Raw genomic sequence first — 26,827 nt, 5'->3', positions numbered from 1 at the left:
TTTCTAATCTCCCTGCACATTTCAGAGTCACTATCACCATCCTGGTCAGGTGGTTGGTAATATATCCCTATTGCTATATTCTTATTATTAGAGCATGGAATTACTATCCATAGAGATTCTATGGTACTGTTTGGTTCATTTAAGATATTTACTTCATTTGACTCTACACTTTCTTTCACAGACACATTTCTGTCACTCCCCCATCAGTACGACCTATTCTGTCCCCTGGTATTACTGTGTCACATTGATGATCTTAATTCCACCAGTGCAATTAAAAATCAAATTCCAAAATGGATCTAAATAGCCATTATTAGCCATTAACGCACTGCATTAGGCATTCCAATTAGTATTTTGGGCACACAGAGAGGGAGGAAGAACATTATTTTCTAATTATTTGAACCAGCATCACTTAAACAGCTATCAATCTCTAAAAACAGATTAATGTTTTTTCCAATGCTAAAACTCTAGTGATCATTTTCAATTCAATTCTCTACAATGTTACTAAAATTTCAGATAGCAACATGAAGATAAGAATAATTTGGGCTAAATTTGATACTTACACTGACTTAAGTGAGTGCCAATGTTAGCCCACTGTGTTTTTATAATGTGGTACAATCAAAATCCTCAAAGCCCTTCAAACCTGTTTAATCACATCCCCTTGAGGTGGAGAGTACACTCATTTTAAAGATGAACAAGGCACAGAAGTCAGAGGTACGCTGTCAGAACGAGAACAGTCTTTTTTAATTGCTTATTTTGGGTGGGGCTTTTTTAAAGGGATCTTAACTATTTTACAGAAAGCACCATAAACTAATGAAACTGGAAATTTTAAAAAATAAAATTAATCTACTTTTTATAGACCACAGTTTAGGTAGACTAATGAATTTCACTTTGTTTCCCATTTCAATTTTATCTTCTCATGCACTAGCACTAGTTTGGAATGTTTGAGTTGCAGAACTTAACAGGAATTTTGATCTGTTTTTAAAACAGTACTGGTATTTTTTCCTATTAATCTTGGATTTTGTAAAAGTTTATTTAAATAAAAGTCTAAATTTGACGTCAAATTTAATCTGAACAGTTTCCCTCTAAGTGTCCCTCACTTACCAGTCAGTCAGTCAACGGGAAATAGAGGAACAGAACCCACAGAATTATAAGTGATAAATTTTCTGAACTAAGTAGGAACAAGGTCAAGTTTTCCCTGCTTTGTTCAGGTCAGCTAAAGCACTGTGCAAACTCCCTTCCTCCCCCTTAATGGTGGGGAAGGGGAAGAGGAAAAAAAGTCTCTTCTACACTTCATGTAGCAGCTCTAAGAGCTGAATTATAACCATGATACACCAAAAGTGCCATGGTTATATATGATGTGTCACCTGGTAATGTTCAATAAGAAACAACATACAAGTGTTTACACTTATCAAAGAGTGTTTGCACATCAGCCAGAATGAATTAAATTAGCCATGGCAGTACATGCTGTTCACATTGAAAAGAAACATGAGCTGCTAAAATCCTGGAAAGCTCAAGCAAAAACAAGCTCTAGTTATCAGTCATAATACTCCAGAAGAACCTCTGTGGTTAAACTGATGTGTTAAAATAAGAACAGATGTGAGTATAGCACTGAATCCTAGACTGCAAGAACACAGTTACGACTGGCACCCTTGTAGGCCGTTTCAGAGGGTTCAAATGGCTTAATGAACACAGATTCATCCCTAGAGATGGCCCCACAAGATTAGAGTTGGAATACATGGAAGGGGGAGGGGCAAAACTGGCACTTTCTCTGGTTTCTGCCAGTAGTTTACTGGCTTTGTGGATGAGTTTTAGTTTCTAGGGTTGTCAAATAAGGCATTTTTCTAAGCCCTCACAAAAAGTTAAAAAGCCTCAACGCAGCACTACAACAAACTTAAAAGTAACTGCTTGCATTTTAAAAGATGAAGAGTAATAGTAGCTTTTTAGAAACAGAGTATTTCCAATACAATAATGTCATTAATTAATTTGACACCACATTTGACACTGACTAGTCAAAAAAAACTAGATACTAATTTCTCCCGGACCTTGAGTAAATGTATATGGATTGTGTGTAAAGCATTAGTAAACTCAAAAATCTTTTTCATAAAATGAAAAAATGGTTACTGCCGCTGGGGTATTGCATGGTTATACTTTTGTACAGTCATGCTTCATGTTTGACAACAAGGAACTCAAGGTAACATAACCCAGGTCACATGCAGGTCCCTTGCAGTCATTTAATTTGCATATTTTAAAATATCTAAATGTCATTGATTATATACCTATGATATGGCTTTGCAAAATGAAAAGTTCTCCTTTAGTCACCTAACTTTATGGAAATGCTATTTTGCTCATCTAACTTTTATTTAAAGTCTATGACTTGCAGATAATGCACAGCATTCTCAAAACCAAGTACATCTCTTCTAAATTGTAAAGCAATTAGAATTAAATATTTGTAACTGTGGCGGGCAGACAGCCAAAACTACACTTGCAATATTAATTTGGGTTGGACCACCAGGTTGGGTAAGATTTCCCACCCTTTTTGACCTTTTATGTCTAGAACCCATATTCAACAAAGGATGTAAGCGGGGCTTAGGACAAAACACAGGCAGGCTGACTGGATTCACTGGAAGCCAGAAATCACTTAGGATAGGAATTTGGGAGTAAGGGTGTAGCACCAGCACAATGTAAAATGGGTCAGCCAGTAGCATCTGTATCTCTACCACTGTAGGTTGATGCAATGGACATGAAGAAAGTAATCTGATGAGAGGTGTGAGCACCATATTGATAACTTAAGATGAAGGTGACTCAAAGGCAAAGCATATGGAGTAATCATTTTAGCACTAGGTAGTTGAAAGACTATGGCAAGTTGAACTCACTGAGCAGAGGAGAGACTTCTCTGCTTGAAATACAGAAGACAAACTATAATGAAAAGGATAGATTTAAAGATCACTTCTGTTTTATCATGGCTGTACAGAAAACTGCTTCATAGCAGAAGATTTTCTGCTTTCAACAGAGAATCTTCTGTTTTGGTTGTCCACATTCAAGCTGTCAAATACGGAGACAGGATAGAGAATCCAGCTTCAGCTCTGTGACATCAGATCTGGAATACCAGACAGTGGAACTTATAGATCCAGTAAAAAATCCTTGGTCTGATCATCAAAGTGCTTTGCCCAGGCTGGGGCTGCTTAACAATGTTCCTCTCCTGCCTACACTTATCAGTCTGGGTATGAAAGGGATTGGAAGAAATGCATAAGGAGATTTGAGACCAGTTCACAAGATGGACAACTGTCAGCCATGATTTTTTTTTGCCTTCCCTCAGAGAAAAGCTGGTATTATTTCTTGTTCCAATGGTGGCACACAGATCTACCCAACAATTTCTTCCCTTCTGGAAATCCAAAGACTATTTCCTTCAGGGATCACTTATGCTGAGCACTGCACTTTCAGTTGAAGACACTGACCTGAATGTTTCCCTGGCCTTATATCTACAGACTCATAGCTCAATCTATTTAGCTTAAAGAGAAGGTTAATGGATGACTTGATTACAGTCTATAATTACCTACATGGGGAATAAATATTTAATAATGGGCTCTTCAGTCTAGAGAGAAAGGTAAAACAATCAAATGGCTATAAGTTGAAGCTAGACAAATTCAGACTGGAAATAAGACGTAAATTTTTAACGATGGTAAATTTTTCCAGTGGTTTTCAAGGGTTGTGGTGGCTTCTCCATCACTGAATTTTTAAATCAAGATTGGATGTTTTTGTAAAACATATGCTCTAGAAATTTCCCAAAATAATTCCTATGGCCTGTGCTATACAGGAGGTCAGACTAGATGATCATAATGATCCCTTCTGGCCTTAGAATCTATGACTCTAGAAGAATTCAACCAACCATAATGAGAGATGACACACAAGGTAGAGGGATAGTATTTGTGAGCATTTTGAGAGAGGAATGCGTAGATTGAGGTAGGTAGGCATGCTTCACATGTCAAGCTAATTGCTCTTTGCTCCTGCAAAGCAGTAAGGCTGGACTCCCCTTGAGTCCAGAGCACCTAAGTTAATATATGGTGATCTCCCCATCTCCCCAAGTGGAGGCATCCATGAGTACACCTCTACCCAGATATAACGGGGTCCTCGGGAATCAAAAAAATCTTACCGTCTTATAGGTGAGACCGCGTTATATTGGGGAAGGGAGAGGAACCGCGCTGCTGCTGCGCTTCTCCCTTGCTCCCTTCTAGGCTTGGCACACCAGTCAGCTATTTGGCGCAGGAAGCCTGGAAGGTCCGGGGGGGGGGGGGGGGGGAGAGAAGCAGAGCGGCGGTGGCACACTCAGTAGAGGCGGCGGAGCGGAGGTGAGCTGGGGTGGGGAGCGGTTCCTCTCCCTACCCCGATATAATGAAGTCTCACCCTCTGCACACACCCCCCTTACTTGCTGCGGCCCCCTGGCCCCAGCTCACCTCTGTTCCGCCCCCTCCCACGAGCACGCTGCAGTTCCGCTTCTCCACCCTCCCAGGCTTGCTACACCAATTTGGTGCGTGCTCGTGGGAGGGGGCGGGGGTGGGAGGCAGAGCGGAGGTAAGCTGCGGCAGAGACCGCAGCAAGTATTGGGGGGAGGCTCAGAGGAACAGCTTGCGATAACACGAATTCGGATATAACAAGGTAAAGCAGCCCCACTCCCCGGAGCACTGCTTTACTACGTTATATCTGAATTCATATTATATCTGACTGCATTATATCAGGGTAGAGCTGTAGTACTGTAGGCAGCAACATCTAGCATGGGACACCTTTCCAGCCTTGGCAAAGTTTTGTCCATCAGCATAATAAAGTGATGCCATTGTTCCACAGATGATAGTTGATGTCATCCCAACAAAGTCAGTACACAGCCCTTAACCATCCTTACTGAGGATGTAACTGAACCTACATAAAAAGGAAAGGAGTACTTGTGGCTTGAAGTGAGCTGTAGCTCACGAAAGCTTATGCTCATATAAATTGGTTAGTCTCTAAGGTGCCACAAGTACTCCTTTTCTTTTTGCGAATACAGACTAACAGCTGCTACTCTAAAACCTGAACCTACATAAGCTCACAAGCCCATCTCATCTAACCACCGTTAGCACTGGCTCTGCAGAAAATAAGCTTTCACTGATTTATATTGCAGGACTGCCCCATCAACTAGTGTCTCAGCAGGCATCAAGATGGACGTTTTTTAAACTAATTCTTGGTCTGAAAGGGTTCTCCAAGCCCTGAAGTGACTTATCCCATATTAACCAAGGTGAGTGCAAGAGTCCAGTCTCAAAATAGTTACCACCACTGCTAGACACTGAAGACCATGGGCAACTGATACTGTTGATCAACTAGAGTGAACGGAGTATAGTAATCCAGGAAGCTCATGGAAAGTAAGTCTAAATGTGTCCTTCTAGTTGGGAGCCAGAAACCAATTCTGTAGATCAGTGGTTCTCAACCAGGAGAACATTGTACCCCTGGGGGTACGGAGAGGTCTTCCAAGGGGTACATTAACTCATCTAGATATTCGCCTAGTTTTACAACATGCTACATAAAAAGCAACAGCGAAGTCAGTACAAACTAAAATTTCATACGACTTGTTTATACTTCTCTATATACTATACACTGAAATGTAAGTACAATATTTATATTCCAATTGATTTTATTTTATATGGTAAAAATGAGAAAGTAAGCAATTTTTCAGTAATGTGTCATGACACTTCTCTGTATTTTTATGTCTGATCTTATAAGCAAACAGTTTGATTTGTCTTGTGTACCCACAAGTTACACCTCACTTCAGACTCCTGAAAGGGGTTCAGTAGTCTTGAAAGGTTGAGAAACACTCCTGTAGAAGGCACTGGATTATGAAGGGGTTTGTCACCAAGCAGAATTTCTAAGGCATGACAAATTTGTTGAGTCATCTGAAGTCCACAATGGGATGAAACCCCTTCCCTGTCTTGGTAATAGGAAGTAACAACAATGAACACTCCTGCCATTAACACATTAGGGACCATCTCTATTACGCCATCTAGACGAAGGATGCAATTTATTTGCTTAGTACTGTCTTGTGAGGGGAAAAATAGGAATGCAAGAGCAGAATTAGAGGGTGCATCCTTGATCCACTCTTTCCAGGACCAGTTTGCTGAAAGTAATTTCACTTTGTACCACAAGGAAGTACAAAAGGTGGTTGCCAAGAAGGGTACAGATCCCCAAATAGTTGCTAGATCTGAAGTTACCAAGCAGCATAATCAACCATGCTTCTAAGCACAATATGTGGCTGTGCTTCGACTCTTTCTGGGAGGGCTTCTATACCAATGGTAAAGTTTCTGAGTGGGTTCATACCTAGGAACAACCCAATACCAGGGCATTTTGTTCTTTTTAAAGCTGTTTTTTAGTTGGGAAGAGATTGTATGTATTGATATTTTGGGTCATTTACAACAAGACATTAAAATGACATTGTCTTGACATGTATAGGTACATATCTTAATATCAAGTTAATATTAAGCAACATATTATATATTTACCATACATTATATCATTAACATTTTCTTTTTAAAAAAGAATACACTGGGTCAGTAATACTTAACCATTCATATTAACTTTTTTAGGAATCAATGTTTTCTGGGGTCAAGGGGGAAAGTCTCAGGAGAACAGAAAGAAAGGAAAGTGAAGGTGCATGGGGGGGACGGGGCGGGACGTGTATTTAGTTCAATCATCCTCTGAATAGCCTTCTTGCTTAAGTATAGAATTACTGTGTCTATATCAAAGCATCTCAGTGATTTCAATATTTCTATTATAATGTTTTCCAGTGAAAGGTATACTATTTCCTTTATCCACTTTTTTGGTGAAATCCACTTGGCACTATGCTCACGAAAAAGAATTTCGGTGTAAGATAGTTATTAATATTTTATTTCAGGTATCTACAGCAGGAATCCTGGGTCCACAAATTTAAGAAAGCTCTATTTTTTGTAAGCAAAAAATAGAAGTAGCACGAACAGGATAGCTTCCTTATTCCTGGTTTGAATCTTTTTAACAGGCTAACTCCCAACACATCTTGTAAATCCAGTTCAAGTTTAGCACCGATTTGTTTTTTGGTTTTTTTATTTCATGATGGTTTTCCAAAAGTGTTTCACCATCCAGCAGTACCACAACATATATATGAAAGAGGGCTTAACTGTTTTACATTTCAGACAGACACCTGTGGCTATATAATAAAATAAATACTGAGATGGAAAAACCAACATTCTGTAAACCAGGGATAGTTTATTTTTTGTCAAGGTCCACATTTCTTTGTCAAGGTATAGTCAAGGTCCAGACTAAAGAAAAATAAAAATGGTAGTAAATAAATAGAAAGATTTTGGGGTCCATTCAAAAGTGTCTGGCAGTCTGGATTTGTCCTGTGGTACGTGTAGTGATGATCCCTGCTATAAACTGAATAATACTGAATTTGTACTATTTGGTTAGTCTTAGAGCCAATATTTACTATCCACATTATTTCATTCCATTCTTTTGCTGTTATTTCACATTTACAGTGTGCACTTCATAACTTAATAGCTTTGTGTAATTTCGTCTTTAAAAACAGTCATGAGATTATACATTCTAGACAATCTTGAGTGCTGAAACTTTGAGACCTCATAACATTTTTTAATACAAATTGCTTTGTTGGTTCCTTCCTTCTCTGAAAGTGTTTTAATAAAGTAAACTATCCGTACAAACTCAAATTGTGCATTCTTTTCTTTTTAAATATGAGATATATCTGTTTAAGGGTTGCCCATCCCTAAAGGAAGCCATCCATTTTTGGGGTTTGAAAGCACTAAACTTTTTAGTAGTAGGTGATGTTTCATGGACGCTAGAATTTTGGGATACAAGTTTGGTACACAATTATACAATGATACTGAGTTTGTCAGTTTATGTTCTATCTGTATGCATGAGGAAGTCTCTGTTAGACATCCATTCCAGTACTGATCTAATTTTATCTACTTAGAGTATCTCTGAAGTTTGGTAGCACCTAACCTCCTGTTTCAACTGGAGATTCCAGCCATTCCCTTTTGATTCTTGTGTTCCAAATGGACCATAGGAATCCTAACATTAAATTTCTTTAAGAAATTTTCAGGGGGTATAAAGAGAACCATAGAAATAGCCCCTGGAGAAGACATTCATTTTGAAGTACATGAATTCTACCTAACAAAGTCAAAACATAGGTATGTTAACCTTCTCAACTCATTGTAAATATTTTTCACTAACGGCTCAATATTTAAATTAAACGGCTCCCCCACTTCAAATATATTAATGCCTAAATATCTAATTTTATCATCAACTACTTTCAGAGGATATTAAGCATCTTTTGGAGCCCAGGCATAGTATCTCTAATTTAGAGTAATTCAGTCTATATTCCTTTACCATAAGTTTCAATTATTTCCTGTAATACAGGCCAGCTTTTATTTATATCTTTTATCAAAAGAATAAGATCATTTGTGTATAACTGAACTTTCTAATCCCAATATACTTAGTTCCCTGAATTCAGGGTCTCAGTTCTTTTGTGCTAAAGGTTCAATAATCAAATCAAATAAGTGACACCTGTGTCTTGTTTCTTTGTATGAAGGTACAGGCTCGGTCTTTGTAACATTTCACCAAATACAGGTCAAAGGATTTCTGTAGATTTTAAATCCACTTCGAAAGATTCCCCAAACCTATACATCTCTAACATTCTAAATAAAAAAGGACATTCTACCGAGTCAAAAGCCTTTTCTGCATTCATCATAAGAACGCAGGCCTCTTTATTAGTGCTTGTGGAATGCTGCAGCACACATAGGAGTTCTCTTATATTATTTCAGGGGCTTCCTCCTTTTATAATCCAGTTGGACTTTGGTCCATTAATTTAGGCATTGTCCTCTCTAATCTGGATGACACTATGGTAGTAAAAAGAAAAATCTTACTATTTATATTTATTAATGAGCTAGGCCTATGAAATCCTGGATCTGTTATGTTTTTATTTGGTTTAGGCATCAAAAATCTCTCTGCTTGATAGAAGGTATTTAGTAAGCACTCAGTTTCCCAAGAAAATTGAAATACATTTGCTAACAAGGGCATTACCTGTGTTTTAAAACTTGAGACTTCAGAAGCATATCCATCTGGAACAGGACTTTTCCCCAATTTTAATGATGACTACACCATTTCTATTTCTTCTTGTGTTATTGGGGTAACTAGTATGACTTTCATTAGGTGTCAGTCTGGGCATGTTAATATACTGCAATATACTAGTTCCCAATTCTTCCATTTATACATATTTGCTAGTCTCTCTCTCTCTCACACACACATTTCATTAGTAATTTGTAAATTCCTTTGTTTGCTTTTTGGTGTATTCCATTCTGTCCTTAAGGTACTGCATAGCTGCTCTGAGTCTCCGGCTGGAAATAAGTCTGGCTCAATCTGCGAGACTTGTTCCTCCATTCATAAAGCCTTTGTCTTGCAAATGAGAGCTGTTTGGGTTTTTTTTCCTATTACCAGTGCTTCTACTGCTCTGTTTTTCATCTCTTGGTTTTAACTTTGTATCATCAGTCAAATAATAAGGCTTCTGCAAATTGTAAATTTGTTCCTCTATGTCCACTTATTTTTGCTTTTCTTTTTTCCCCTACAACTACTTTATGAGATAATTATAGCTTAAAAGGCCTCCCACCTAGTTCTCGTGGATATATCATGTATATAATTATCGGTGTTTTTTCCATTTTATTCACCAAGTTTGTGTCTTTTAACAATATATAGCTAAGTTTCCTCTTTTCCCTTATTCATTCATTAGACTATTTTAATGAAGATTGGTGCCTGGTCCAAGATACGTATTAATCAAACTCTAACATTAAGAATTTAATGGAAAAGAACTTTTGATATCAAAATTAAATGTATCTTAGTATGCCCTTTGGCAGTTTTGGAGGAAAAAACCTGAAGTCCTTCCTATTATCAGATTCCCTGCATATACATTCAATATCACGGTATGCATCCGATGAAATGAGCTGTAGCTCACGAAAGCTCATGCTCAAATAAATTGGTTAGTCTCTAAGGTGCCACAAGTACTCCTTTTCTTTTTGCGAATACAGACTAACACGGCTGTTACTCTGAAACCTTAAACCATGTATTTCAGACAACATTCTATTTTCATTTCCTTCTTATACTTGATATTTGCTAATATCCTTAATACTTACATATTTTCCTAACTTTAATTTCTGTGCCATGATTTATGGACAATTACTTAATATTCCTAACACACAATATAAAATCATTCTAAAGATTTCTGCCACTGAGGCAGTATTTTCCTGAACACGCAAAACCATTTTGTTTTGTTATAGTCAAAAGTTGTCCCAATTCCACTTTTCTGATACTTACAGGGCCCCTGATTATGCTCTATTTAATGTTAATCTAATTAGTTTAATTAATTCCCAGTTCTTGGTCTCCTGAATTTGGTTCCAGGACTGAGTTCAGGAGCTTTTATGCTTCTAATATAAAAAGAGTGGGAGATTACAATCCTCTTTCTCCCCCCGCAGCAAGCCTGAAAATATACCAGGTGGGTCAGACACAATGCAGACTGAAGCTTTTTCCTATGGAGCTGTGTGCAGACTTGTGTAAACTCAACACTCTTCCTCTGTGCACCGATAAAAGGGTCTTGATACGAGTTGACTCGGTTGCCCTCCATTTTTTCTTTCAACTTCCCAGCTGTGTTGAGAACCAAAACTTGACCTCAAGTTCTGTAGCCGTACTATGACAGGATGTGGTCTAGTCACATTTCTGTTGTGCAGTGATTCCTCAATCCAGTGTGCTCTTTCAATCTTAATTTTATCTGATCTGACCAACTGATTCAAGACTTTCAGACTCCAAGTTTCAAAATATTTATAGGTTATTTGCCTTTGGTCCCTTCTAGCAGACCTAGAATCCTAGTATTTTTTCTAGGTCCCCCATTTTCCAAATCTTCCACCTTTTCAGTCAATGTTTTGATAGGAGACACTAGGATCATACATCTCTCCTCCTGACCCTCCATGTCATCCTCACTGTGGTAATTCTAGAGTCCATCTCTGTAATGGATACTACTAGTTCATCTGACTATTCATTGTCCAGCTGTCATTTAATTTTTCTTCAAGCTTGCTCAAACGGGTTTTAGCACCAGAGTTAGATTAGCAGTAATCTGTGGCACTCTTGAGCCATCCGCAGAACTGCTAAGTCTTCTTCCACTCCAGCTCTTTAACTTGTATATTATCCTCTTTTGTTTTACCCTTCTCCAAACTTTTCAGAGTTGCCAACTGTTGCCCACATTTCTGGCTAGATATTAACTGTAAGTCCACCTACTTCACACTTTGTTTTCTGGCATCACTGCTGTTCTTTGTGATTCTCCAAGGGGGATGGACCTGCCAGTCATGCCACTTCTCAACTTTCAGATCAGAGAAAAGAGTTACCTTTTCCGTAACTGGGGATCTTCGAGATCTGTTGCTCATGTCTATTCCACAATAGGTTTGCGTGCTCGCCATGTGCACCAGTGCAGGAAGTTTTTCCCCTAGCAGTACCGGGGGGGGGGGGGGGGGGGGGGGAAGAGGAGGAGGAAGTCCATAGAAAGTCCCAGAAAGACTCCACCAGAAGTCACATGACCCTTTTACAACTTCTTGGTAATGGTCAAAGATCTCAAGCTGCTTGAGTCCTTTAGGGCATGGAAGGAGAAAGTCATCCACATTGGAGCTCAACTCTGGTCCCTCAAAAGGCAGAGCCTCAACTGTTGTATTCACCTGAGTCATCTTAAGTACAGTCCTGAAGATACCCCTAAAAATAAAATGAGACAAAACCTAAGGGAGCCCAGGAAATGGAAGGCAACAAGAAAGCTGCTGAGACAGGATAAACATGGGAATCCTGGAACCAATGGAGCCCAGTATGAACCTCTAACCTTCATTCCTAGTAGCAGTTTGACTGGCATTCTCTGGAACCAAATAACTGCTGCACATGGTTGAGAGGAGAGAGAGAGAGAGAGAGAGAGAGAGAGAGAGAATGAATGAGGGAAGACAAAAGCTGTTTCTCTGCTCAGCAACAGTGAAAAGCACTCAGTCTTAGAGGAAGCCATCTCCTTGGTGACTATGATTCCTGGTGAAGAACAGTACTAATGCTGTTGCAGATGGTAGTACTCCAAGCTGGGGTACAGCTACCAAAGATTTTGACTGGCCAGACCCATGATCTCAGCACAGACTTTTAACTCCCTAGATTCAGATTAAGGCTAGATGGGACTATTAGATCATCTAGTCTGTCCACCTCTATAGCACAGAATGTCATCCAGTTATCTCTTCACTCAGCCCATTACTTGTGTTTAACTGAAGCATGTCTCCTAGAAAAACATCTAGTCTTGATTTGAAGACTTAAATGGAGATCCCATTAGTTCTCTTGTTGGTCTGAAGTTCTCAAGATAGTTATTACTCTATACCAAGCAAAGTCACTTGTCCCTAGAGTCACCGTAGGTCTCCAGGTGACCTACCTTGAAGATTGAATACCACAGCTGTGGTGGTACTGAAGAAGCAAGCCAACTCCTTACTAATGGCACTTCCAGATCTTGGTGGGGACTGGTTTCAGAGTGCATCTCCTGGAAACTGTGCCATGAAACAGGAATGTGCCATGAAACAGGAGTCCCGATCACCAGAGAATTTGAGACAGAGCCTAAAAAGACCTTCCAGTAACAGACTCAAGCAAATCAGACCAAAACCTTGGGACAAGTTTTGGTAGCTTGGTCTTTAAGAGGGATGCCTCTCTTGGCTAACAGTAATAGGAATAGAACCCAACTATCCAGGCTCATTGCTCAATCAGAACGGGAAGTATTTGCAATGTTAAATCAAAAACAGAATATTTCTGAATACGAGAAAATGTTTAGTAGTTCAGAAATAAAATGGTTACTAAAAAAGGAGTTCTAAAATAGGAAGGATGGTCTGATGGCATCAGAAGATCTGCTTTCTATTCCCAGCTCTGCAACAGACCCATGGTAAGACCTTGGACAACTTAATATCTCAATGCCTCAGACTTCCTCATCTGTAAAAATAGGGGCCTATGCTACAAAAGCATAGGATGAAATCTTGGTCCTGCTGAAGTGAATGGGAGTTTTACCATTGATATCAATGGCATCAACCTTTCACTTGTGGAGTCTAAATTCATGAATGTGTGTAAAAAATACTTTAAGATCCTCAAATGGCAGGCAGCACAAGGACAGAGTTTTATTTCCTATCATGATAAATGTTTATTAAATAAGTGACTATGCCTGAAGTTTACACCATTCAACTGATAACGATGCAATATATTACCCATTTAATGACATCAGTTACCCCTTAATTGTTTATATTACAGATAAGGCTGCGAGATTGTCATGAAGTCACAGATTCCGTGACTTCTAGAGCAGCCTGTTCAGCTGGCCCGAGCAGCTCAAGAAACCACTGGACCAGCTGCACTGACTGGGGCAGTCTCGGGCCACTGAAGCCCCTTCCCCCAGCAGCAGCAGGAGTTTGGGTGTGCCCTCAGGATTGGGGGTTGGGGCACAGGAAGGGGTGAGGGCTTTGGGCAGTGCTTACCTCAGGAGCTCCCCGGAAGCTGTAACATGTCCCTCCCTCAGCTCCTAGGCGGCACTGCAGCCAGACAGCTCCAAGCAATGCCTCCACAAACAGGCAATGCCCTGCAGCTCCCATTGGCTGTGGTTCCCGGCCAATGGGAGCTGTGGAGGCAGCACACAGAGCTGCATGGCTGCGCTTCCACCTAGGAGCTGAGGGAGTGACATGTGCTGCTTCCAGCGAGTTGAATGGAACCAAGGAAGAAGCCTGCCAACCCCGCCAACCCTCCTCCCCCCAGCACCAGTAAGGATCCTGGGCTGCTCCCCCGAGAGCACCTGCAGCTCCCCCAGGCCACCCCCACCCCAAACTCCCATGACAACCCCAGACCCTCCCCCCAAGATTTAGTCAGGAGTATATAGTATAAGTCATGGACAGGTCATGGGCCATGAATTTTTGTTTACTGCACGTGACCTGTCTTGACTTTTAATAAAAATACCTGTGACTAAAACATAGCTTTAATTATGGATTGATCTGAGGTACTGGGCACCCTGAGAATTCTGAATAAAATCTCTCCTGAGGAGCAGAGTGACAATACTTTGTTAAAAATTGTAAACAAAAAATTATGAGAAAGTCCAGACAAGCACCACCTTGGGAATTCCCAGATCAATAAATAGGACACAAAATGGAGGAGGTAGAGGTGGAATTGACAGTACTGATTTGGGAAGACCAGGACCCACATCTGTGATTTCCCCCATCCATGCTGGAATCATACAGATATGTGATGAAATGGTTCAATAAGCGCTGTTATTTGTAAATAAACCAATACTGCACTTCTCTCATGCCTCCCCTTACTATGAGTTGTGAGAGGCCTCTCAATCATAATTTACACACACTCCACCAGACAGGCCTTCACACGCCCTTTACCAAGCCCCTGGGAGGCTGTGGTCCTACACTTTGAAAAATGTTGCTCTCAGAAGTGCATTCAGATGTGTTAGCATTGCTCACGTAATATTAGGAGCACTAGAGCATGTGGACACACAGGCTTACTTGCAATACAAAATTAAGCCATTATGCACACAGTTGCAAGAATTTAGTTTAGCTAACCTGGTACTGAGCATGGTTAAGCTTCAAGTGTAGACAGAGGCAGCTAGTGGTGCAGGTTTTAACCATGACTGTTTCAGTTTACTCTAACTACGTAGAGTTATCTAAATGTTGTTGAACATGGTTTGTCCCCATTTACACTTGAAGCTCAAGCACACTCAGTATGAGTTCAGTCAACCCAATTGCTGACAACAGTGTGCATAATGGTTTCATGTTGTAGTGGAGACCAGGCCAAAGCATTATGCAAGTATTGAGTACAATGCCTTTTATCTAGCAGAGAAGTGCCTTAATATTCTGAACCAATACTGCAAAACCCCTTTTAATTTAAATATCAATAAGGATGTGTTTTAAGTTAGGTTTGTAACTTTTGGCATCTGTATGATGGACAAAAGAAGCCTGAAAGTTTCCCCTCCTTCCCTCCATGGCACTGGGGTTTTAGGTTGTTTTCTTTAATGCCATTTACACCTTGGAAATACCAGAAATATCAGAGTTTGTGTGTGTGGGGGGGGGGGGGGGGTGAGAAAACCTGCATTTGTGCTGGAAATGGCCCACCTTGATTATCATGCACATTGTAGGGAGAGTGGTCGCTTTGGATAAGCTATTACCAGCAGGGGAGTGAGTTTTTGTGTGTGTTTTTTTGGGAAAAAAAAGGGGGCGGGGTGGGGGGGGTGAGAAAACCTGGATTTGTGCTGGAAATGGCCCACCTTGATTATCATACACATTTTAAAGAGAGTGGTCACTTTGGATGGGCTATTACCAGCAGGAGAGTGAGTTTGTGTGTGAGGGGGCGGAGGGTGAGAAAACCTGGATTTGTGCTGGAAATGGCCCAACTTGATGATCACTTTAGATAAGCTATTACCAGCAGGAGAGTGGCATGGGAGGAGGTATTGTTTCATGGTCTCTGTGTATATAAATGTCTTCTGCAGTTTCCACAGTATGCATCCGATGAAGTGAGCTGTAGCTCACAAAAGCTTATGCTCAAATAAATTGGTTAGTCTCTAAGGTGCCACAAGTACTCCTTTTCTTTTTGCGAATACAGACTAACACAGCTGTTACTCTGAAACAGGTCTTCCCTGATTTTGCTTAAGTATTCCCCCCCAGACAAAGAGGGAACGATGCTGGAACTTTAATGAACATTTTTCAACAAAGTGTTTTTTAGACACTGGAGTTAAACAGACAAACAAAAAATTACTTTAAGTAATTGTGCTTCGCTCTCAATTTCTTAGCTTTAACCCTTGTGAGATCATAATTTCATTTATTCTCCAGTTGCCACAGAGGGTAGAATTTTCAAAAGCACCTGAAGTGACTTATAAACATGAGTTCCATCAACTTTTAAATGGGATTTGTGCTCTTAACTCACTTATGTTTCCGGCAAGTTTTTCTGCTTGGTATTTTACATTAAAAATTTAAGTTTAGCTGCTCTGGAAAACTCAGTGAGATTTTCAAAATATATGAGTTAGGGGTCATGCTCTTAAGTCATTTAAGCACTTTTCCAACACAATTAGACCAGCTCAGTGTTGCACCTGTAAAGCTAACTGTATGAATTTGATCTGTACATAGAACAATGACCTCGAATACAATCCCTAGAAATACACTTAATTTTACAGAAATAGAACCAAGGACCACTTTTACACCAAATTTCCCCTCCCCTAAGTACCTCTAAGCAGAGGATCATGTGTACTCTACCCAACCTACTTATTATAGGCATTAAAGGTTAAAACTACAGCATGAATTAGGAGTATTGCAAAAAAAAAAATAGATAAGCAAATAATTCAGAGTGTCAGCAAAAATATAAATCTTACCTTACTACATCATCAATGTTGTTTCGGTATACTCCTTCAAGTCTGTCTGCAGGAAAACCCATAGCAATTATGTTTGGATAAATATCTGAATATCCAAGTTAAGGAAATATTTGGAAAATAAATTGGTAAAGTACACAAAATTGCAATACTAGTATTAAATAGGTTCTAATAAAAGGTAAAGAGTAATGACCAAACCACTTCATTACCAAAGAGAATTAAGTTCAACAGTTCAAAATTACTTTAATAAGGAAACATGGTTGTTAATTATTAAGGAACAAAAATAAATTAAGCAATAAATGCATGAAAGCAATGATTCTTTCCAGAATGTGTGTGGCGGGGGGCGGGGGGGTTGGGTTGAGAGATATTGCATAACAGACTAATCCCTACTCCTGAGGGCATTCTGCACCAAAACATTAAAAATTCTGCCCCCAAAATTTTAAAATTCTGCAAATTTTATTTGTCAAATAAATGGAGGCTCTAACATGGCAATGGGGAGCACAGGCCACTGGCTGCAGAGTGGGAGATCACTGTGCAGCTCCCCCCGGGACATGGACTCAGTGGTAAGGCAGCACCCAACCCTGATACAGCGCAAGGACCGGGCCCCTCTGTGCCAGGTGCACTAGGAGTGGACAGGCAGGCTCAGCAAGGGGTTCTGAGTGTAAAGGTAATGGGATTCTACAGGGGGGTCTAGGTGAAGGTGGTTGGGGCTCAGCGGGGGGGGGTCCTGGGTGTGGAGGGAACAGAGCTCAGAGGTGGGGGGGTCTGGGTGTCGGGGGCACAGTTGGTCCAGATGCAGCTGACTGAGGCTCATCGGGGTTGGGATCCGGGTGGCTCGTCGGGGTGATCCAGGTGCAGGGGGAATAGGGCTCATTGGGTGGGTGGGGTACTGAGTGCAGGGGGATGAGGCTTGGAGGGAGGGTCTGAATATGAGGGGTTCTGTATGCACAAGGGTTGGGTGGATGGGGGAGCAGCACCCTGTACAGGGATCCCTCCCTCTTGCAGCTGAGGAGCAATGGGTGCAGTAAGCGGGAGGGGGAGCTTGCAGAGCTTCCTTCAGCTAGGGGAGAAATCTGGGGTTGGTCTGACCGGGCACCAGATCTCTTTCAAGGGAAGAGGAAGTCCCATCCTCCCCAGCCCAGTTGGGACTAGCAGCTGAGCCTGACACAGGGTAGGAGCCACCAGCCAGATCTTCCCCAGTCCTGCCTCCTGCCCCACAGTGATTTTCCTCTCTGCCGGCTGCCCTAGGCACCCGAAATACATTAATGGGGAGAGTTGCATGACCGCTCTTGTGGCTTTCTTAGCTTCCCAGTCAGAAAATCATTTTTCTGTGGGGAAGCAAAGAAATACGTGGGGGACAAATTCTGCACATACACAGTGGCACAGAATTCCTCCAGGAGTATAATCCCAGAGCATACTGAAAGTCTACCACAAAGTGTTGCAAACCCGGATTAATTTTGTCTATCAGAAACATTTACAGTTGGACAAAACACTAACGTTCACTAGAAAACACAAACCATTTTGTTGTCAGAACCAAGACAACAAAAACGTTGAGGAAAAAGTGCTATACTGCTTCACGCTTATAGTATCCACACCTATAAAAGTCTATTTTAAAAATAAAAGTGTTACACAGTTTTAAATTACAAAAACATTCCAAACTAAAAGCTACCTTAAGCCATTAGCAAGATCCTAAAGTAGGCAGCTGAGTATTAGACAGCAACATTGCACTTTAAGATACTGAAATACATGTCTCAGGTAAGGAGGAACTGGCAACCCTGCACAAATAATGCAACCTATCACTCAGAGCTAATGGTTGAAGTGGTATTCTATCCGCAGTATGTCTGAAGTCCTAAATATGCAACATTCAGCAGATGAGCATTTACAGTATCTCGGAAGGATTATGAAGTTATTTCTTTTTGGTATAGATGGGGAAAGCCCAATTTCCCCATTTTTGGCGCCAGCATTAAACTATTCTGTCTGAACTGCTCTTGAGTCACACATTTATCTCAATGCCATACATATAATCGGAGGAAAGAACATAAGCATCCTCTTTCAAAAAAGTTGACTGCTTCTTGGAGCAGCTACTGCTGGAACCCACAAGAGGAGAGGCAATTCTTGATATATTCCTAAATGGAGCACAAGGATCTGGTCCAAGAGGTGAATATAGCTGAACCACTTGATAATAACCACTATAATTTAAATTTAACATTCTAATATGGGGCGAGGGGGAGAAGACATGAAAGAAGCCCATCACAGTAGCTTTCAATTTAAAAAAGGAGACTATACAAAAATGAGGAAGCTAGTTAAACAGAAATTAAAAGGTACAGTCACAAAAGTAAAATACCTGAAAACTGCATGGAAACTTACTAAAAACACCATAATAGAGGTTCAAATTAACTGTATACCACAAATTAAAAAACATGGTAAGAGGACCAAAGAAGTGCAACCATAGATAAACAAAGTGAAAAGTGTTTAGAGGTAAAAGGCATCCTTTAAAATTCAAAGTTAAATCCTACTGAGGAAAATAGAAAGGAGCATAAATGTTGGCAAGTCAAATGTAGAAGAACAACAACGCAGGACAAAAAAGACTGAAGAGGAACTAGCCAAGAAACTCAAAAGCTAACAGCAAACCATTTTTTACATACATCAAAAGGAGGAAGCCTGCCAAACATTGTGGAGTCACCACCGGATGACTGAGGTGCTAAAGGGACACTCAAGGAAGATAAGGCTATTGTAGAAAAATTAAATCAATTTTCTCCAGCCATCTTCACTGCAGAGGATGTGAGGGAGATTCCCACACCTGAGCCATTCTTTTGAGGTGAAAAATCTGAGGAACTGTCCCAGCTTGAGGTGTCAGAGGTGGTTTTGGAACTAAACAGTAATAAGTTACCAGGACCAGATGATATTCACCCAAGGGGTCTAATGGAACTCAAATATGAAATTACAGAACTATTAACTGTGCTATGTAACTTATCATTTAACTCAGCTTCTGTACTAGGTGACTGGAAAGTAGCTAACTTGATACCAGTTTTCAAATAAAGGCTCCAGAGGCGATTGAGAATTATAGGCAAGTAAACCTAACTTCAGTAATAGGCAAACTGGTTGAAGCAATCATAAAAATCAGAATTATTAGACACAGATGAACACGATTTGTTGGGTGGGAGGGGCGGGAAGAGAACATGGTTTTTGTAATGGGAAATCATGCCTCACCAATTAGAATTCTTTGAGGGGAGGCAAACAAACATGCGGACAAGGGGGATCCAGTGTACTTAGATTTTCAGAAAGCCTTTGACAAAGTCCCACAACAAAAGCTCTTAAGCAAAGTAAGCTTATCATGGGATAAAAGGGAAGGTCCTCTCATGGATCAGGAACTGGTTAAAAGACAGGCAACAAAAGGATAGGAATAAATTATCAGTTTTCAGAAGGGATATAAGTAAACAGTGGTGTCTCTCACAGGGATCTGTACTGGGACCAGTGCGATTCATAAATGATCAGGAAAAAAGGCTTATCAGTGAAATGGCAAAATTTGGAGAGGATACAAAATTACTCATTAGTTCAGTCCAAAACTGACTGCAAAGAGTTACCAAGGGATCTTACAAAAAACTGGCTAAGTAACAAAATGGCAGATGAAATTCAGCGTTGATAAATGCAAAGTAATGCATATTGGAAAACAATTTGAACTATACATACAGAATGATGGGAACTAAATTGGCGGTTACCATTCAAGCAAGAGATCTTGGAGTCATCATAGATAGTTCTCTGAAAACATCTGCTCAATGTGCAGTGGCAGTCAAAAAAGCTAGAAGTGTTAGGAACCATTAGGAATAAGTAAGACAGAAAAGATCATATGCCACTATATAAATCCATGGTTACACCCACACCTTGAATATTGTGATCAGGTCTCGTCAGACCATCTCAAAAAAGATTAGAATTGAAAAAGGTGCAGAGAAGAAAACAAAAACCATTAGAGATATGCAACAGCTTTCATATAGGAGAGAATAAAAAGGCTGGGACTGTTCAGCCAGAAAAGAGAGGGCTAAGGGGGGAGGGGATATGAGAGGTCTGTAATATCAAGAATGGCGTGGAGAAAGCGAAAAAGTACGAGTCATTTACTCCTTCAGATAACACAAGGAACATGGGTCACCCCAATGAAGTTAATAGGCAGCCGGTTTAAAAACAAACATAAGGAAGTACTTCTTTACACAATGCACAGTGAACTTGTGGAACTCGTTGCCAGGGGCTGTTGTGAAGGCCAAAATTATAATGGGGTTCAAAAAAGAATTAGAGAAGTTCATGGAAAATAGGTACATCAATGATTATTAGCCAAAATGGTCAGGGATGCAACCCCATGCTCTGGGTGCCCCCAGCTTCTGATGCTAGAAGCTGGGAGTAGATGACAGGGGATGGATCACTCTATTATCTGTTCTGTTCATTCCCTCTGAAACACCTGGCATTGGCCACTGTCAGAAGACAAAACATTGGGCTAAATGGACCATGGTATGACCCAGTATGTCCGTTCTTATGTGTAAATAAAATGTTTGTAAGAAAAATTAAATGTTTAAGCATGAGTAGCTACATACCATAACAGTGCTCAACATCTGCACTAAAGTTCCAGATATTGATTAATATTTCTAATCAGAGTACTTGTGGCACCTTAGAGACTAACAAATTTATTTGAGCATAAGCTTTCGTGAGCTACAGCTCACTTACCTATTTCTAATCAGTATCTTAGTCTGCGGGAAAAAAATAAGTTCTACAATAAAGACAGAGATAATATGCATACATGAAACCAAAAGAGCTTAGAAAAGGAACAGTGAATTTGAGTACAGAAAGCCTGGCTGAACAAAATTTAAGATGCGCTATTTAAAGATGAACCCTCACTGGATGTTGATTAGATGAATGTAGGGTTAAACAGTAATCCACTAATTAGACTTTAAATTACAGTAACTCCTTACTTAACATTGTAGTTATGTTCCTAAAAAAAATGCAACTTTAAGCAAAATGATGTTAAGCAAATCCAATTTCCCCTAAGAATTAATGTAAGGGGGGGGAGTGGGAAAGAGGTTACAGGGAAATTTTCTTCACCAAAGACTGACTAATACACACACAGTTTTAAACAAATAATGTAATACTATACACAGCAATGATGATTGTGAAGCTTAGTTGAGGTGGTGGAGTCAGAGGGTGAAAGAGGGTGGGATATTTCCCAGGAAATGCCTTACTGCCAAAAGATGAATTAGCACTAAGCTGAGCCCTCAAGGGTTAACACACTGTTAATGTAGCCTCACACTCTACAAAGCAGCACGAATGGAGGGAGGAGACAGCATGGCGGAGTGAGACAGACACAGTGTCTGAGAGCACGACAGCATGTGTGAGAGAGAGATGTAGGCGCATTGCCCCTTTAAGTACACTGCCTTTTTAAGTAGATCAGCAAGGTGAGGCAGCAGCTGCTGCCAGCAAGCTCCCTCCGTTCTAAGCACTGTTCTGTCCCATCCCCTGCCCTCCCTGTGGAGATGAGGTACAGGGACACCCTGACATTAGCACCCCTCTTCCCCCACCCTCTGTACAGCAAGCAGGAGGCTCCCGGGAGCAGCTCCAAGGCAGAGGGCAGGAGCAACACACGGCAGTGCAGGGAGGGACAGCTGAACTGCCAGCAACTGACAGCCTGCTGGGCAGCTGCAGCACTGGGAACTTAGGGGAGCTGATGGGGGGCTGCCAGTCTGCCCTGGTTCCAAGCCCCCACCACTTAGGTCCCAAAAGGTTGCTCTTTCTGCCAGCAGTGGACAAAGCAGGTGGCTGCTAAACATTATAAGGAAGCATCACGCAACTTTAAACAAGCATGTTCTCTAATCGATCAGCAACGTAAGAAAACATTAACCAGGACAATGTTAAGTGAGACATTACTGAACTGTAATTTAAACCACGAATTTCACAGATGTGTCTTCACATTTTCCTAATTTCTGAATATTCCTGTAGTCCTTCAGTTATTAGGCTAAATATAGAAAGATATGAGAGTAGACAATCAAGCTAACTGTAAATACAATAAATGATTTTTTTAAAACTAAGCACTAACCTCATACAAACAAATGAAAAAAGCTGAAGAAACCACTGAGATGGCAATTTGCCACATCTTCTGAAGATATGAATATGTTTACACAAATTATCCAGTATTTCTCAAAGATTAGACTGTCATGAGCTACGAGATAACAGTTAAGCAGTTTTAGTTAACCATTCCAAACTCCCCACAAATCTGTTTGCAGTCTATGTGGCTTGTACTGAAGTAATACATTTGAGATCTCTGTATTTACAAACTGTGTTAACCAAAATACTGAACAAGTTGTGGAAAGTACACTAAAGTCTTAAAACAGCTGACAAGAATTTAATGTATTAAACTTTCAACAAAAACACAAACATTTAATACATAGTAATCCTAATATTACAGAACAGTATCTATTTTAATTATTTAAAACAATTCTATTCCCAGGTACTAATAAAAATATACTGTAGTCAAGACATCTACTGTTAAATATATGCCCAATAATTTTTAAAATGCTTTCTAATTTATTCTGGAATTTAACCATCTTGTATAATAGGCAATGTATTAGTTAAATTTTTCTTTTATTAAACCTCAAGTTTTAGCCAAAGTTAAAAAATAAATTTTACCATTTTAATATTTAAGTCAGTAAGCTCTTCTTCTTTCAAGACAATGACAGATTTACATGGTCGGATACCATGTGAAACTCCAAAATACAAGCTGTCTTGAGCATTAAAATGCATGCAGTCTACAGCTTTCTATTAAAAGTAGTAATAAGCTGTGTTCAATTAGTATAGTTACAAAAAAAACTAGCTACTGCTTTGTATTTACTCCTATGTTAGTAATTACTAAATTTTTACTCTACAGCAATTAGAGGCTAATAATTATGTAATAAGATAAGTGGTTTAGGGACATAGTTTGAGCAGTTAACAGTAAGTTACTCAACTACCTATCTTTTAAATTAGTATACTCAATTACCTTTTTCCTAGGTTTCAGAAGCATCTGATAAAAAACAGATTCCTGTTAGAGAACTATGTTTTGTTCACAAAAATGCTTATAGTCTGCATCCTGCACTAAAAAGTTCACCTATAACAAACCACTGTTCCAAAACCAGCCAATATGTAAACGTATAACACACCTGCCTTTATAAAAAAGACTAAGCATATGCACCAGGGTGGATAAAAATCAATGATTTAACCGCCCCCTCCCCCTGCAAAAAAAAATGGATTTTTTCATTTAAATTGGATTTTTTTGATAAAATGCTTTGAGGAAAAACCTATCTAAAGATAAAGATACATTATAGCTCAAAGATATCTCATCATGGAATAGAGATTATAAATTCTAATTCTATAGTATGAGAAAATATATTCATGTAATGTTTAAGAAAAGTTTTGTAAATGAGTTCCAATAATTTATGGATTAGGGACCCAATCTTATGGGGTTCCAGGACCTTCTGTATAGATTATTTAGGTTAATCTTTCTATCTACCCAATGGGACTCAGTGCTTAGTCTAGAAGATACCATCAGAGATGCTTAGTTTTGCAATTCTCAAACTGTGGATTTGTGTCTCCAGAGAGTACATGGTTAACAGCAAAAATGTTTAAGTAAAATATATAGAGGTGAGAAATAACAGACCTCAACCCTATTGTCCCTCTGTAAATTTGTGTACACAGTCAATCCCTTGCCTCTCGCTAGAAGTGCAAAGTTTCAAAAAGTTCAATGAATAGAAGATTGTTGGGGGCAGAATATCTCTGGACAAGGAGAAGTCTGTTGATAAATGGGAGAAGGGAGGAACAGGCAGTAGAAACAAAAATGAAACTGAGCAGCATATTTCAGAAGTCTTGAGGTCTTTCTGAATGTAGCCTTCACTGATTTGAGATCTACTGGAAGGGAAAACCAATAATGGCAGCAGGCCGTAAAAGTGACCCAGTTTGGGTCTCATCTATCTCAGAGTTGTGAAGAATATGTATTAAGGTTATAATAACCAACAAAAATGCACTTTTATGTAGAAAGCCATGATTAAATAGAGACTTCCTGATTAGTGATTTAAACCAAATCTACCCCAATATGCACTGGAAACACATGCAAAATCAAATTAGTATGTGTCATTTTGCTACATCGTAACTAAAAGCAAAGCTTTCAATTAAAGAAGTATTTCTGCAGCTCACGAGTATATACAAGCATTTCACAATATTATAAAAATATTCAAATCCAATGCTGCAATATATTGCATGAAACAACTTTCAATACAGCAATTCCTCTGCATCTACAACTGGGAATAAACACTGTACATAAACAGTAATCTCCCTTCCAGATAGTTTGCAAAATAATTCACTTTTTCCCCCCCTTTAAATCTAGTTTTTGCTACTCCAAAACACATTTGAGACTATACGTCCACACAATCATGATGCCATAATTCTCAAGATGGAAAAATATCCCAAACAATGAAAACTACCTTTCTCTCAGTCTATGCAACTACATTAACAAATCAAATACTTTCCAGGATTTCTATATGGAGTAATCTGCAGATGAAACAACAGATTACAGGTAAGGTTATGTTTTAGTTATGGGTATGTTTAGTAAAAGTCACGGACAGGTCACGGGCCACAAACAAAAATTCACGGGCCTGTGACCTGTCCATGACTAACTAAAAATACCCACCCTGACTAAAACTTGGGGTGGGGAGGGTCGGTCCAGGGGTGCTGAAGGAGGTGGCCCGGGACCCCTGCCGGTGCTGGGAGGTTGGTGGGGCTTCCTATCTGGCTCTGCATCCCTGCAGCTCCTAAGTGGTGGACCCAGGGGCCAGGACAAAGGCTCCACTGCTCCTGCCACAAGCGCTGGCTGCCGCAGCTCCCATTGGCCGGGAACCGCAGCCAATGGGAGCTCCAGGGATGGGGCCTGGGAGTGCAGGCAACACGGAGACCCCCAACCCTGCACCGCCTAGGAGCTGCAGGGAGGCCATGCAAGTTGGAGCTAAGGAGTCCTCCACCCCAAGGTAAGCCCCCTCCCCACACCCAAATTGCTGCTGCTGCCCTGAGCCAGCTCCAGCAGCTGCAGAAGTCATGGAGGTCACAGAAAGTCACAGAATCTGTGACTTCTGTGATCTGTGACAGACTCCCAGCCTTATTATAGGCCATAAAGAGGACAGACCAAACATTCCAAACAGAGCATCCAAGCAATGATATTTAAAATGTGCGAGCTAATGGATATATTGTTTCACACAGTACATGGTCAAACAAAGGTACAGGCAGGAAAGAGTTGTAAACTGAACTAGTTCATTTACAGATTTCCAGTTTACACAAACTCCGCCCCTACTGTCCTACACCATTACTTAAAAAACCCTCCCATACGGTGAGGTCAATCTGTCAGTTTCCAAGCAGTACAAGTTTCTTCAGTATTCAAGATAGTTACAGATGTTTACATTAACAACTATGGTCAAATCTAACACTCCTTTATTTTAAGACTATGGACTGTATGTGTCACAAACCAATTTTTAAGCAGCAAAGATGGCTGAAGTTTAAAAAGTTACATCAGAGTTTTTCATTTCTAGGCTAAATGCCACCATCTTTACTCATGTTGAACACAATTCACTGTGCAAGTAGCCCCATGGAAGCGAAGTGGGTTATTTGTGGAGTAACATAAGTATTTGAATTGTGCCCATAATGAGCAGAGTATTATTGATCACAGATTTTACTAAAACTTCAGTTATACTCAACAACTTAGACACTTTTCCAACCACAGCACCATAGGGAAACCATGCCAGATTTCCATGCCAAAGTGATTTGATAAACCTAAAAATCTTGAAATTAGTGAAATTCATTGCAATCCAAGTACCATTTGAATTCTGAAGCTAAGAAACTGAGAAGAGAAACTATGAATCTAAAGATGTAGAAACTAAGCTTTCACACATTTCAAATACTGATTATTATTTCTGGAAATGCCTCTATAAGAAAAAATCATCATACTAAAGAACCCAACTATTTTTTAACATGACAAATACAAGTAAATAAACCTGGCCAAAGTTACAGTCAAATAACCTTGGACAAATGCATCCTCATATTACAAGAGACTATTTTGAAATATGGCAATAGTGAAGAGACCAAAATTCATATAATTCATCTTACTGAGACTCCTTTTCAAAGGCATAACAGTTAAATTGCATGCATTGATTAATATAAAAGAGTACCCAATTTGTTTTAAAGCTTTTAAAATCTCTCCTGAACCCACCATATACATTCCTTACTCTTACCCTCAAGAAAAAAAAAAAAGAAAAGATTTTCTAAAATTGTTGGCTGCAGTGAGATTCTAAGTTTCAGGCCTAAACTGAGTTTAAATGCATTAAAAAGAAA

At 39.8% G+C, this 26,827-nt stretch overlaps 1 protein-coding gene across 1 annotated transcript in view; it reads right to left on the bottom strand.

Annotated features, from left to right (window-relative positions):
* Positions 1 to 26,827, bottom strand: part of LOC144267921 (phosphatidylinositol 3,4,5-trisphosphate 3-phosphatase and dual-specificity protein phosphatase PTEN-like) — a 58,620-nt gene that overhangs the window by 15,463 nt on the left and 16,330 nt on the right. The window contains exon 2 of the mRNA XM_077822363.1: positions 16,448 to 16,532. Coding sequence (XP_077678489.1) covers positions 16,448 to 16,532 — 85 coding nt within the window. The remainder of the gene's footprint in view (positions 1 to 16,447; positions 16,533 to 26,827) is intronic.

Source organism: Eretmochelys imbricata, chromosome 7, assembly GCF_965152235.1.
Source record: "Eretmochelys imbricata isolate rEreImb1 chromosome 7, rEreImb1.hap1, whole genome shotgun sequence".
Taxonomy (NCBI): domain Eukaryota; kingdom Metazoa; phylum Chordata; order Testudines; family Cheloniidae; genus Eretmochelys; species Eretmochelys imbricata.
This window is presented reverse-complemented; position numbering and strand designations above follow the sequence as displayed.